This window comes from Pleurodeles waltl, chromosome 4_2 (assembly GCF_031143425.1).
Source record: "Pleurodeles waltl isolate 20211129_DDA chromosome 4_2, aPleWal1.hap1.20221129, whole genome shotgun sequence".
Lineage (NCBI taxonomy): Eukaryota > Metazoa > Chordata > Amphibia > Caudata > Salamandridae > Pleurodeles > Pleurodeles waltl.
Window position 1 is genome coordinate 187,050,669 of NC_090443.1, and position 14,917 is coordinate 187,065,585.

General features: G+C 47.1%; 1 protein-coding gene across 15 annotated transcripts in view; it reads left to right on the forward strand.

Annotated features, from left to right (window-relative positions):
- The window catches only part of DUSP12 (dual specificity phosphatase 12), a 696,805-nt gene that overhangs the window by 34,309 nt on the left and 647,579 nt on the right, over positions 1-14,917 (forward strand). For 7 of the 15 annotated variants that reach the window (XM_069231051.1, XM_069231059.1, XM_069231050.1 and 4 more), the window contains exons 2-3: positions 167-198; positions 287-432. The exons of 7 other annotated variants lie outside the window; for them this stretch is intronic. Coding sequence is in view for 2 of the 8 variants with exons in the window: in XM_069231060.1 (XP_069087161.1) it covers positions 422-432 (11 nt within the window). In the remaining 6 variants the exon portion in view is untranslated. The remainder of the gene's footprint in view (positions 1-166; positions 199-286; positions 433-14,917) is intronic. One more of the 15 variants, XM_069231052.1, reaches the window with a different exon arrangement.

The following is a 14,917-nucleotide window of genomic DNA, read 5'->3' on the forward strand; positions in this document are numbered from 1 at the left end:
GGTAATCTCAGCCATTTCAATAGGAACAACATTTAATATCTGACATTGTCCGGATCCTCCTAATCTTCTTTGCTGTCTAAAACTGGTAGCTAAGTTGGAGTATTTAAGGAATTGCACATTGTAATAAAAATATTTTCAGCCCCTGTTGTTGTCTGCTTATTTCCAGGGAGGCAGCTGTCTGTCATATGCTGTGTTCTGGTAAGAGTCAACAAAAAGTTAACTTAATGAGGGACAAACGCAATAACTGTATGGCCCATAACAAATCCTTCACTTTGTTCTATTGCAGGCAGCTGCAACTGCCTTCAGACAACCAGGAAAAGCTGCAACCAATGGATCCAATGTAGCAGACAAGTGAGCCATAGGCCCCCATCACCCCTTGGTGTTTTTGAGTAAGCACTGGGAGTGAGCACCCACTATTCTCATGCAGAAAAGGTAAAATTCCTTGACATAATCAAGCATTCAGAGGACAGGTGGACTACATACATTTTCTTTTAATTTCTCTTCACTCATCATAAAATGGTACCAGATCCTTGCTGGCACGGTTATTAAAGGCCTTGAAGTCAGGGAGATCCACTGACAACAATAGTCAACTATGCCCTAGAACATGGGTACTCGCAAACATTTTCCCAGGGGCCAAAAAGTTTGGTCTGTGACGTGCCTGGGGCCGCATTGATGCCAGGGCAGTGGCGGTCGGGTGGGGTGTCTGGGGGATTGGTGGCAAGGTAGGTGTAGGGGAAGCAAAGAATATACATTTAGTTGCTGAAATAAACAATGGGCAACCAGAAAACCTGGAATTAATCCCGGCTTACCCACTTTTCCAAATTGTGTGATCCTAGGCAATTGTTTAGCATCACTTTCCTTCCTTTTTCTGCATTATCACATTTAAGATGGCCTCGAAATACATGATTCATGGTGTGTGTTGCACAAAACCGGATTCTGCGTTTGATTTAATAAACTATAATGTTGTTTATGTATGATAGGAACCTAGGCCACCCGTAAAGTGCACATACCAAGTGACAAGCCTCTTTAATTTATTATTGGTGGTGTTCTCAGCGTAAGGGGAATAATTAATGTTTTCCAATTTATGTTTCCAAATTTATGTTTGAAAACTATCACTTATAAATGAATACAACTCAATGCGCTGATAAAACAAATTGCACTACGGCGAAAAGGTGCTGCATGTTAACTAAATACTCCTTTTTAGGGTCGAGCCTGCGTTGCATGCGCTCGCGCATGCGTTTCGCAGCAAGACTCTTTTGTATTTAGAAAAGGGCTCGGAGCCCTGTCAACTTCACGTCAGTGTTTTTTATTGGTTGGTGGGCTTCCCTAATAAAATCTGCTTGCTTTCATTAGTCGAAGGCACGCATATGTCATGCCTTTTCTGTTGGCTAGCCCTCCTCCAGCGCAGCGACCAAGTACAGAAAACATGCGAGGCTCACTGTTTTCCATCGGGCTCGTGGACTTTTTTTTCTCTAATTTACGAGCACGATCTCGCTTGGCAGAAGTCCAGCGTTTACATACTTGATTTCACTTTTTCGGGTTATGTACATAAATGAACTTGTGCCCGATAGGTGAAAAGTCGGGTTAGGAGTTTACAACGCGATAAGCTCTAACATGAGCAAACGCGAGACCCAATGCATTGTAAATGCTTGTTAATTTTAAAGAGACTGTCTTAGTTTTACACTTATGCTGCAAGATGTCTTTAAAAATGAAGGCGTTTCTAAAATTAAGTTACTTCATTTCTTTAACACCAGTTAAGTTTGAAATAAATGATTGTGTGTGTGTTTAATATTTTTGTTAGTGCGGAGTCGAGCAAACAGCTGCTCAGTGCACCTGTTGCCCCAGGGGCCGTATGCAAAGGTCAGAGGGGGCGCATGAGGCCCGCGGGCCGTACTTTGAGTATCCCTGCCCTAGAACATTCTCACTTCCTTCAGGGTGTTTGGAGGATTAATTTTAATAATTGTAGAAACGCCTTCTTTTGAGTCCTTCCTTGCTTCTTTCTCAGTATGGTGACCAAGTTAAATAGTTTCTCTTTTACAGTACTGCATCTTTGTAGGAGAGTTCTTGTGACCATTGCTAGCCGGATGATTCAGGAGTGCACTTGTATCTAGTTTACAGTATTCTTTTGTCTTTGATGTCACTAGAAGGCCATCAGTGTTTTAGGTTAAGACTGAGTTGAAGGGTAGCTGCACAATTTCCAAATCTTTTCTTTAGGAGCTGCCTAAATAAAATGAGTGACTTTCAGTATACCCCTGTGGAATTTGACACTAAACAAGGACTTCATTTTGGAACATGAATTTAAAACAATATTGACTGTCCTTATGCAGAGGGATGGAAAATAACACTTGGCATAAGTCAATTACTGTATACCATTCTGTACCTGCAGTACTCGGATACAATATGACAGCAGGATGTGATACTACCAGACAACATGGGACCACTATCTAATTATTTTTTCTTAGGTCCTGCACTATCCCCCTCTTACCACTCAATTTTTTAATGCCCATTACCGGAGGACTACCATGCACATTCCGTAGAATACCTTGTTCTCTAATTCTTTCTGTGACTTCCTTCAGGATGGTTTGAGATGAGTCACAGAGAGGGAGGTATGGGACAGGTTGAAAGGAGGATTTTTAAATATGAAAAAACATATACGGGGGAGGCCCTTCAGCCGTCTCCTAATTTGTAATCTGTCAGTAGACCATAGGAGAGATCCTCTCACAAGGGATCTGTTGACGGCAGACTTCCCCAGGGCAAAGAAGACTATAGCTGCATGCAGCGGTGCATTCTCCTGGGCACAACCAGAATATCACATGAATGCTCACAACTCTTATATGAAAGTTGACCTGGGCTGGACCTAGCATTCACAAAGGATCGAGGGAGTGATCTGGACACGGCCAAGCGGTAAGGAGCCAGGGAAAGGTGGGCAATGACTAGAACAACAGTCAGGAATCAAAGGTAGCATGGCAATGGCAGCGGCTGGACTCGCAGAGCTCTCTCCCTTTAAAGGAGCGATGAGCGCACCCCCTAAGGAATTTCTAGGAAAACAGAGATCTGTAGCATCATTTTTAATGCGCTAACAGGTCTGCAACACTGAATATCAGCCATACCGCAATCTCAGCCCAGGCCCTCGACCCTAAGATGGTGCCCACCCGCCATTTCTTCCTGCTCACACCTTGCTGACCTCGTCCAGTTGCTATTTATGGCCAAAACTGATCAAATCGACCAGCAAGCCTAAGTCCATTCCTCCAACTCAACCATCAGTGAGGACTACAGTGCCAAATATCCCCTTCCACAGTGATTGGAGCGGATAGGCTCCTCCACTACTCGGTGTGTTGTCCTTTACACTGGAAGATCGATTTCGGCACAATATTCTCACCATAGTGCAGGGAAGGAAGGCCTGGAAGTTATAACTGTGAGGAATCATTCAGGGGCTCCTGCTTATGGAAGAGAGTTGCTTTGATGATTGCCTATGCTACATTACTCTTTGACACAGATGAGAATACAGATATAGAACTGGCTCCCCTCCTTTCCCACCAACTGCGGTATCTGGGAGCACAGATTTTGTCCTGATTTCCTTCAGCGGAGGCACTATTGGCTGTTGCTCAGTCTGATCTGCGCCATCACACAACCCTAGCCTCTATTCCGCCTAAGAAGGCCCAAAACAGCAGAGTGTCCAACTATTTTGGCCTAGCGGATCCCAGAGACCAGGTCACTGACTCTAACCCAGAGACAACAATGACTCTCACCAAGAAAGATTTATATGCCTCTTTGCAAGACTTTAAGAAGGAGCTCGGCGAGGAGCTCAAGGCACACATGGCTTCCTCGTTTAGGGCCTTCAGGCCTGATGTTGGCACATGCACTTCAAACAGATGTAGACTCTGTCAGGCCTGGGTGCTGGACTTAGATACCAAATAACAAGACCTGGAGCAACATCTAGGGCCGATTGAACAAACTATGCACACACATCTCCAACCCCAGCTACAGTCAGAATTACTAAAATGCGAAGATCTAGAGAATCGTTCTTGAAGAGACAACATACGAATTTGGGGGACTGGAGGAGGGTAGCGAGGGCTTGACCATGGAGGCATTTGTCACTGACATTTTCTTTGAACTGTTAGGCGCAGAAATCCCAGAGGTGCGAATAGAGAGGGTGCACAGAATAGGGCCACAGGGCTCCAGATGGTGGGAGAAGACCCAGAGACGTTCTCGTCAAGCTCCACTCTTTCAAAACTAAAGAACAGATTCTTCAGGCAGCTAGGAGGAACGATCCAGTCTCCTTTCAAGGCACAACATGCTCACTTTTTCAGGACATTGCACCCACCACCCTAGCAAGAAGTCTACAGTTCAGACCCATAACTGACGCCCTGCGGAAAGACCACGTGAAATATCGCTGATCCTACCCCTTTGGCTTCAACTTTGTGTTCCACAACAAATTACATCACTTCACTGAGCTCAGTGATGCAGCCTCCTTGCTGGCCCCTGTCCCTTACGGTCGATTCAACGCCGGTTTCACGAGGCAGTGCGAGTTCCAGGGCTGATGGAGTCTGGACTTGGGGTGGTGCATGGCAGTCTCAGAGAAAGAGGAAGTAAAATAACCAAAAATTATCTTTGGACCCGGCATATAGTCTTACCCTATGTATTACCAAATCATATGGGGGACCATGGTTTACCCAGGGCTAACAGTATCTAAGGACTTGCGATTGATGCATACGCCCTGTGAATTCATTCATGTCTACGACAATACTGTAGGAGGCTGGCCTGGCTTATAGTGGGTACCTTGTGGTACTTACACCTTGTGCCAGGTTCAGTTATCCCTTATTAGTAGAATAGAGGTGTTTCTAGCAGCTTAGGCTGACAGAAAGTAGCTATGGCAAAGCAGCTTAGGCTGAACTAGGAGACATGCAAAGCTCCTACTATACCACTTATATCATATAGCACAATATCATAAGAAAACACAATACTCCGTTACTAAAAATAAAGGTACTTTATTTTAGTGACAATATGCCAAAAGTATCTCAGAGGATACCCTCACTTAGGAGGTAAGTAATATACACAAATTATATGTACACAAACCCAAAACAGGTAAGTAACAGTGAGAAAAGTAGTGCAAACCATGTAGAATCACAATAGAATGCAATAGGTAGAAATCGGCCTAGGGTCAACACAAACCATATACTCCAAAAGTGGAATGCTAATCACAAATGGACCCCAGGCCTATGGTAGGATGTACAGGGTCGCTGGGACTGTAAGAAAACAGTAGGGGTGTCCAAGATACCCCACCCCAAGGCCTGAAAAGTAGGAGTAAAGTTAACCTACTGCCCCAGAAAGACAGTATAGTCGAGATAGGGGATTCTGCAAGAACCACAACCACCAGCAAAACACTGAAGACGGATTCCTGGACCTTAGGACATGTAAAGGAAAGGGACCAAGTCCAAGAGTGACGCAAGTGTTCGGGGGGGGCAGGAGCCCACTAAACCCCGGATGAAGGTGCAAAAGGGCTGCCTCCGGGTGGAAGAAGCCGAAGATTCTGCAACAACGGAAGGTGCCAGGAACTTCTCCTTCGGTCAGAAGATGTCCCACAGCGTGCTGGAGGATGAAGAAGTGTTTCCACGCAGAAATACCGCAAACAAGCCTTGCTAGCTGCAAGAGTCGCGGTTGAGGATTTTGGGTGCTGCTGGGTACCAGGAAGGACCAGGATGTTGCCCCTTGGAGGAGGAGACAGAGGGGGCGCTCAGCAACTCCGAGAGCCCTGCAGAAGCAGGCAGCACCTGCAGAAGTACCGAAACAGGCACTTAGAAGATCTGAGGGCAGCGGTCGACTCAGTCACAAAGGAGGGTCCCACGACGTCGGAGTCCAACTCAGTGAGTTGGGCAATGCAGGGCGGAGTGCTGGGGACCCAGGCAAGGCTGTGCACAAAGGAATCCTTGGAAAAGTGCACAGAAGCCGGAGCAGCTGCAGATCACACAGTACACAGGATTACTGTCTGGCGTGGGAAGGCAAGGACTTATTCCACCAAATTTGGACAGAAGGGCCACTGGACTGTGGGAGACACTTGGACCCAGCTCCTGTGTTCCAGGGACCACACTTGTCAGAAAGAGAGGGGACCCAGAGGACCGGTGATGCAGAAGTTTGGTGCCTGCGTTGGCAGGGGGAAGATTCAGTCGACCCACAGGAGATTTCTTCTTGGCTTCCAGTGCAGGTTGAAGGCAGACAGCCCTTAGAGCATGCACCACCAGGAAACAGTCGAGAAAGCCGATAGGATGAGGTGCTACAATGTTTCTGGTAGTCGTCTTGCTACTTTGTTGCGGTTTTGCAGGTGTCCTGGAGAAGTCAGTGGTCGATCCTTGGCAGAAGTCGAAGAGGGAAGTGCAGAGGAACTCTGGTGAGCTCTTGCATTCGTTATCTGAGGAATAGCCCAGAAGAGAGACCCTAAATAGCCCAGAAAGGAGGATTGGCTACTGAGAAAGGTAAGCACCTATCAGAGGGGGTCTCTGACATCACCTGCTGGCACTGGCCACTCAGAGCTGTCCATTGTGCCCCAACGCCTCTGAATCCAAGATGGCAGAGGACTGGGACACACTGGAGGAGCTCTGGGCACCTCCCCTGGAAGGTGCTGGTCAGGGGAGTGGTCACTCCCCTTTCCTTTGTCCAGTTTCGCGCCAGAGCAGGGCTGGAGGATCCCTGAACCGGTGTAGACTGGCTTATGCAGAGATGGGCACCATCTGTGCCCATCAAAGCATTTCCAGAGGCTGGGGGAGGCTACTCCTCCCCAGCCCTTCACACCTATTTCCAAAGGGAGAGGGTGTAACACCCTCTCTCAGAGGAAATCCTTTGTTCTGCATTCCTGGGATCAGGCTGCCCAGGCCCCAGGGGGGGGCAGAAACCTGTCTGAGGGGTTGGCAGCAGCTGCAGTGGAGACCCCGGAAAGCAAGTTTGGCAGTACCCGGGTTCTGTGCTAGAGACCCGGGGATGCATGGAATTGTCCCCCCAATACCAGAATGGTTTTGGGGTGACAATTCCATGGTCCTAGACATGTTACATGGCCATGTTTGGAGTTACCATGGTGAAGCTACATATAGGTATTCACCTATATGTAGTGTATGCGTGTAATGGTGTCCCCACACTCACAAAGTCCGGGGAATTTGCCCTGAACAATGTGGGGGCACCTTGGCTAGTGCCAGGGTGCCCACACACTAAGTAACTTGGCACCTAACCTTCACCAAGTGAGGGTTAGACATATATGTGACTTATAAGTTACTTATGTGCAGTGAAAATGGCTGTGAAATAACGTGGACGTTATTTCACTCAGGCTGCAGTGGCAGTCCTGTGTAAGAATTGTCTGAGCTCCCGATGGGTGGCAAAAGAAATGCTGCAGCCCATAGGGATCTCCAGGAATCCAATACCCTGGGTACCTAGGTATCATATACAAGGTAATTATAAGGGTGTTCCAGTGTGCCAATGAGAATTGGTAAAACTAGTCACTAGCCTGCAGTGACAATTTAAAAGAAATGAGAGAGCATAACCACTGAGGTTCTGATTAGCAGAGCCTCAGTGAGACAGTTAGTCACTACACAGGTAACACATTCAGGCACACTTATGAGCACTGGGGACCTGTGTGACAGGGTCCCAGTGACACATACAACTAAAACAAAATATATACAGTGAAAAATGGGGGTAACATGCTAGGCAAGATGGTAGTTTCCTACACAACCCCCCCCCCCCCCCCCCAAACGAAGGACAATAAGACTAGCCACGACCTGATGAGTCTTCATTATCTAAGTGGAAATATCTGGAGAGTCCATCTGCATTGGAGTGGCTACTCCCAGGTCTATGTTCCACTGTATAGTCCATTCCCTGTAGGGATATGGACCACCTCAACAATTTAGGATTTTCACCTTTCATTTGTTTTAGCCAAAGTAGAAGTTTGTGGTCTGTCTGAACAATGAAGTGAGTGCCAAACAGGTATGGCCTCAACTTCTTCAGTGCCCAGACCACAGCAAAGGCCTCCCTCTCAATGGCAGACCAACGCTTTTCTCTAGGGGTCAACCTCCTACTAATAAAAGTAACAGGTTGATCCTGGCCCTCAGAATTAAGTTGTGATAGGACTGCCCCTACTCCTAATTCAGATGCATCAGTTTGGACATAGAATTTTTTAGAGTAACAAGGGCTTTTCAGGACAGGTGCAGAGCACATGGCCTACTTCACCTCCTCAAAAGCTTTCTGACAGTTTGCTGTCCATAACACCTTTTTAGGCATTTTCTTGGATGTGAGGTCATTAAGAGGGGCTGCAATGGAGCCATAGTTCTTAATGAACCCCCTGTAATACCCAGTGAGGCCTAGGAAGGCTCTCACCTGAGTCTGAGTGGTAGGGGGAACCCAATCAATAATTGTTTGGATTTTCCCCTGAAGTGGTGCAATCTGTTCCCCACCAACAAGGTGTCCCAGATAAACCACCTTACCCTACCCTATCTGACACTTTGAAGCCTTGATAGTGAGGCCTGCCTTTTGCAGGGCCTCTAAAACTTTCCATAGGTGGACCAGGTGATCATCCCAGCTGGAGCTAAAGACAGCTATATCGTCCAAATATGCTGCACTGAAAGCTTCCAGCCCTTGCAGGACTGTGTTCACCAACCTCTGAAAAGTGGCAGGTGCATTTTTCAATCCAAAAGGCATTACAATGAACTGGTAATGCCCTCCAATGGTTGAAAATGCAGTTTTAGGCTTAGCATCTTCTGATAATTTGATCTGCCAATAACCTGCAGTCAAATCAAAAGTGCTTAGATACTTGGCAGATGCCAGTGTGTCTATGAGCTCATCTGCCCTGGGTATAGGGTGAACATCAGTTTTGGTTACCTGGTTGAGACCTCTGTAGTCTAGACAAAACCGCATTTCCTTCTTTCCATCATTGGAATGGGGTTTTGGTACAAGTACCACAGGAGAAGCCCACGGACTTTCAGAGTGCTCAACCACTCCCAGTTCTAGCATTTTCTGCACCTCTTGCTTTATGCAGTCTCTGACATGGTCAGGCTGCCTATAGATCTTACTTTTGACAGGTAAACTGTCTCCAGTATCTATAGTGTGCTCACACCAAGAATTGGTACCTGGCACAGTAGAGAAGAGTTCAGAAAACTGACCCAGGAGATTTATGCAATGGTCTTTCTGCTCAGCAGTAAGACAATCAGCCAAAACTACACCTTCCACTAGAGCATCTTGTTCTGTGGAAGAGAAGGGATCAGGTAGAGGATCACTGTCTTCTTCCTGTCCCTCATCAGTTGCCATGAGCAGGGTGAGATCAGCCCTGTCATAGTAGGGTTTCAGGCGATTGACATGGAGCACCCCAAGGGGACTCCTGGCAGTGCCTAATTCAACTAAATAGGTGACTTCACCCTTTTTCTCAACAATTGTGTGGGGTCCACTCCATTTATCTTGGAGTGCTCTTGGGGCCACAGGCTCCAAGACCCACACTTTCTGCCCTGGTTTGTACTGAACCAAAACAGCCTTCTGATCATGCCATTGCTTCTGGAGCTCTTGGCTGGCCTGAAGGTTTTTACTGGCCTTTTTCATATACTCAGCCATCCTTGATCTGAGGCCAAGTACATAATCCACAATATCTTGTTTTGGAGCTTTTAAAGGTTGTTCCCAACCCTCCTTGACAAGTGTTAGTGGACCCCTAACAGGGTGTCCAAAGAGGAGTTCAAAGGGGCTGAAGCCCACTCCTTTCTGGGGTACCTCCCTGTAGGCAAAAAGGAGGCATGGTAACAGGATATCCCATCTCCTGCGGAGTTTTTCAGGGAGACCCATAATCATGCCTTTGAGAGTTTTATTAAATCTCTCCACCAGTCCATTTGTTTGTGGATGATAGGGTGTAGTGAACTTGTAAGTCACACCACACACCTTCCACATAGCCTTTAAGTATGCAGACATGAAATTGCTTCCCCTGTCTGATACTACTTCCTTTGGGAAGCCCACCCTGGAAAACATTCCCAGGAGGGCCTTTGCCACTGCAGGTGCTGTAGTGGTCCTTAAAGGAATTGCTTCAGGATATCTTGTGGCATGGTCCACTACCACCAAGATAAACCTATTGCCTGAAGCAGTAGGAGGGTCAAGGGGGCAACTATGTCAACCCCTACCCTTTCAAAGGGAACCCCAACCACAGGCAGTGGAATAAGGGGTGCCTTTGGAGTGCCACCTGTCTTGCCACTGGCTTGACAGGTTTCACAGGACTTACAAAATTCCTTTGTGTCCTCAGACATCCTAGGCCAATGAAACAGGGGAACAAGTCTGTCCCAAGTTTTCATTTGTCCTAGATGTCCAGCTAGGGGAATGTCGTGGGCTAGAGTTAGGAGGAACTTTCTGTACTCCTGAGGAATCACTAACCTCCTGGCAGTTCCAGGTTTAGGATCCCTTGCTTCAGTGTACAAGAGGTTGTCCTCCCAGTAAACTCTGTGAGAGTCACTGACATCCCCATTAGCCTGTTTGACAGCTTGCTGTCTTAGACCCTCTAGTGTGGGACAGGTTTGCTGTGCCACACTCAGCTCCTCCCTGGCAGGCCCCCCTTCACCCAAAAGCTCAGCAGTGTCTGCTTCCAGCTCCTCTGGTGTAGGTTCTGCACAGGGTGGAAATTCTTCTTCCTCAGAAGTAGAATCCACTGTAGAGGGAGGGATAGTAGGAAGTGGTTTGCTTCTACTAGCCCTAGCTTTAGGGAGCACTTGGTCCATTGTTCCAGGATCCAAGCTTCCCTGTCCTTTTTGCTTTTTGGCCTGAGCCCTGGTTAAAGCAAAAATATGCCCTGGGATGCCCAGCATTGCTGCATGGGTCTCCAACTCCACATCTGACCAAGCTGATGTCTCCAAATCATTTCCTAGTAGACCGTCTACAGGTAAATCTGTGGCTACCACAACCTTCTTTGGACCAGTAACCCCCCCCCCCAGTTGAGATTAACAACAGCCATGGGGTGGCTAAGTGTGTTGTTGTGAGCATCGGTTACTTGGTACTGGTGACCAAGTAGGTGTTGTTCAGGGTGGACCAGTTTCTCTATGACCATAGTCACACTGGCACCAGTGTCCCTGTAGGCCTGAACCTCAACACCATTTATTAGGGGTAGCTGCTTGTACTTATCCATATTAAGGGGACAAGCAACTAAAGTGGCTAAATCAATAGCCCCCTCAGAGACTAACACAGCCTCTGTGGCCTCCCTAACAAGGCCAACCCCAACTAAGTTACCAATAGTGAGCCCAGCTACTCCCTTGGATTGGCTATTAGTAGGTTTGCTCCCACCACCACTGCTATTAGTAGGGACACTAGGTGTAGCAGTAGGGGTTGTAGTGGTAGGAGGCTTGGTGCTTTTCTTTGGACAACTGGGATCTGTTGTCCAATGGCCTTTTATTTTAAATAAATAGCACCATGGTTTCTTTTCTTTGTTTTGATTAAAGGAGGATTTGGACCCACCACCACCACCAGAGTGTTTTTGTGGGCCTGATGAAGACTCATTTTTAGATTTGTCCCCACCCTTGTCAGAAGACTTACCATCCTTCTTTTTGTTGCCATCTTTGTCACCCCCTGTATGAACTTTTCTGTTCACCCTTGTTCTGACCCATTTGTCTGCCTTCTTTCCCAATTCTTGGGGAGAGGTCAGATCAGAGTCCACCAAGTACTGGTGCAACAAATCAGACACACAATTATTAAGAATATGCTCTCTCAGGATCAAGTTATACAGGCTTTCAAAATCAGTAACTTTACTGCCTTGTAACCACCCCTCCAAGGCCTTCACTGAATGGTCAATGAAATCAACCCAGTCTTGTGAAGACTCCTTTTTGGTCTCTCTGAACTTTATCCTGTATTGTTCAGTGGTTAAGCCATAACCATCCAGGAGTGCATTCTTAAGAACTGTAAAATTATTGGCATCACTTTCTTTCACAGTAAGGAGCCTATCCCTACCTTTTCCACTAAATGATAGCCATAGGATAGCAGCCCACTGCCTTTGAGGGACATCCTGTACAACACAGGCCCTCTCAAGTGCAGCAAACCACTTGTTAATGTCATCCCCCTCCTTATAAGGGGGAACTATCTTGTGCAGATTCCTGGAATCATGCTCTTTTGCAGGATGACTATGGGGAATACTGCTGCTGCCACCATGGGTGTCTAAACCCAACTTCTGTCTTTCCTTCTCTAGTTCTAAAGACTGCCTATCCAAATCCAGCTGTTGCTTTTTAAGCTTCAGTCTGGTTTGTTCCACCCTCAACTTATTGAGTTCCCTCTCTAACAATCTGTCATCAGGGTTGGTGGGAGGGACATTCCTAGACACAGAAGTATGATGGGAATGAACAGAAGGAGACCTGTCCCTTACAGAGAGCACCCTAACAGCTTGGCTGACAGTGTAATGTGAGAGCACACCATCTGTATGATGTGACTCCACCTCAGTACCAACTATGCTAGACTGTCTAGTAATGGGCAGGCTAAGAAGTTTCTTTCCTGAATCTTTTCCTGGGGGAGTCCCTGGATCAGATTGGGAACCATTAGCTAGTTTTTCAACAGATGGGGCACTTTTAGCCTTATCTTGTTCTCTAAGCATGTTAAGTAACAATTCCAAGGAAGGATTCTTCCCTACACTCAAACCTCTCTCTATGCAGAGACTCCTTGCTCCTTTCCAGCTAAGGTGATCATATGCAATTTTGGACAGATCAACATTTTGGCCTGTGCCAGACATTTTTAGAGAGAGTTAAAGTGATAGAAAAAGAGAAAAAAGTTTGTCAGAGCTTTTAGAAAGACAGAGAAAAAAAAGTTTTAAAACTTTTTAGAACTTTTTGAAAGTTTAGAAGTACTTTTCAGCACTTAGAAAAGAGTGAAAAGAGGAAATGCAAAACTTTTTTAGCTATGAGTACACACACTGAACTTGTTTTTGTATATTTTTCTCTTATGCGAAGTACAATGACAAGAGTGGTAAGTAGTCTCAAAGCACTTATCCCACCGCTGCACAACCAATGTAGGAGGCTGGACTGGCTTGTAGTGAGTACCAAGGGTTACTTGCACCTTGCACCAGGCCCAGTTATCCCTTATTAGTGTATAGGGTGTCTAGCAGCATAGGCTGATAGATAATGGTAGCTTAGTAGAGCAGCTTAGGCTGAACTAGGAGACGAGTGAAGCTCCTACAGTACCACTTAGTGTCATATGCACAATATCATAAGAAAACACAATACACAGTTATACTAAAAATAAAGGTACTTTATTTTTATGACAATATGCCAAAGTATCTCAGAGTGTACCCTCAGTGAGAGGATAGGAAATATACACAAGATATATATACACAATAGCAAAAATATGCAGTATAGTCTTAGAAAACAGTGCAACCAATGTATTATTACAATAGGATGCAATGGGGAAACATAGGGATAGGGGCAACACAAACCATATACTCTAGAAGTGGAATGCGAACCACGAATGGACCCCAAACCTATGTGACCTTGTAGAGGGTCGCTGGGACTATTAGAAAATAGTGAGGGTTAGAAAAATAGCCCACCCCAAGACCCTGAAAAGTGAGTGCAAAGTGCACTAAAGTTCCCCAAAGGACATAGAAGTCGTGATAGGGGAATTCTGCAGGAAAGACACAAACCAGCAATGCCACAATGATGGATTTCCAGTCGAGGGTACCTGTGGAACAAGGGGACCAAGTCCAAAAGTCACAAGCAAGTCGGAGATGGGCAGATGCCCAGGAAATGCCAGCTGTGGGTACAAAGAAGCTTCTACTGGACAGAAGAAGCTAAGGTTTCTGCAGGAACGACAAGGGCTAGAGACTTCCCCTTTGGAGGACGGATCCCTCACGCCGTGGAGAGTCGTGCAGAAGTGTTTTCCCGCTGAAAGACCGCCAACAAGCCTTGCTAGCTGCAAATCATGCGGTTAGTGTTTTTGGACGCTGCTGTGGCCCAGGAGGGACCAGGATGTTGCAAATTGCGCCAGGAGACAGAGGGGACGTCGAGCAAGACAAGGAGCCCTCTCAGCAGCAGGTAGCACCCGGAGAAGTGCCAGAAACAGGCACTACGAGGATGCGTGAAACGGTGCTCACCCGAAGTTGCACAAAGGAGTCCCACGTCGCCGGAGACCAACTTAGAAAGTCGTGCAATGCAGGTTAGAGTGCCGTGGACCCAGGCTTGGCTGTGCACAAAGGATTTCCGCTGGAAGTGCACAGAGGCCGGAGTAGCTGCAAAAGTCGCTGTTCCCAGCAATGCAGTCTGGCGTGGGGAGGCAAGGACTTACCTCCACCAAACTTGGACTGAAGAGTCACTGGACTGTGGGGGTCACTTGGACACAGTTGCTGGATTCGAGGGACCTCGCTCGTCGTGCTGAGAGGAGACCCAAGGGACCGGTGATGCAGTTCTTTGGTGCCTGCGGTTGCAGGGGGACGATTCCGTCGACCCACGGGAGATTTCTTCGGAGCTTCTAGTGCAGAGAGGAGGCAGACTACCCCCACAGCATACACCACCAGGAACACAGTCGAGAAGGCGGCAGGATCAGCGTTGCAGAGTTGCAGTAGTCGTCTTTGCTACTATGTTGCAGTTTTGCAGGCTTCCAGCGCGGTCAGCAGTCGATTACTTGGCAGAAGGTGAAGAGAGAGATGCAGAGGAACTCGGATGAGCTCTTGCATTCGTTATCTAAAGTTTCCCCAGAGACAGAGACCCTAAATAGCCAGAAAAGAGGGTTTGGCTACCTAGGAGAGAGGATAGGCTAGCAACACCTGAAGGAGCCTATCAGAAGGAGTCTCTGACATCACCTGGTGGCACTGGCCACTCAGAGCAGTCCAGTGTGCCAGCAGCACCTCTGTTTCCAAGATGGCAGAGGTCTGGAGCACACTGGAGGAGCTCTGGACACCTCCCAGGGGAGGTGCAGGTCAGGGGAGTGGTCACTCCCCTTTCCTTTGTCC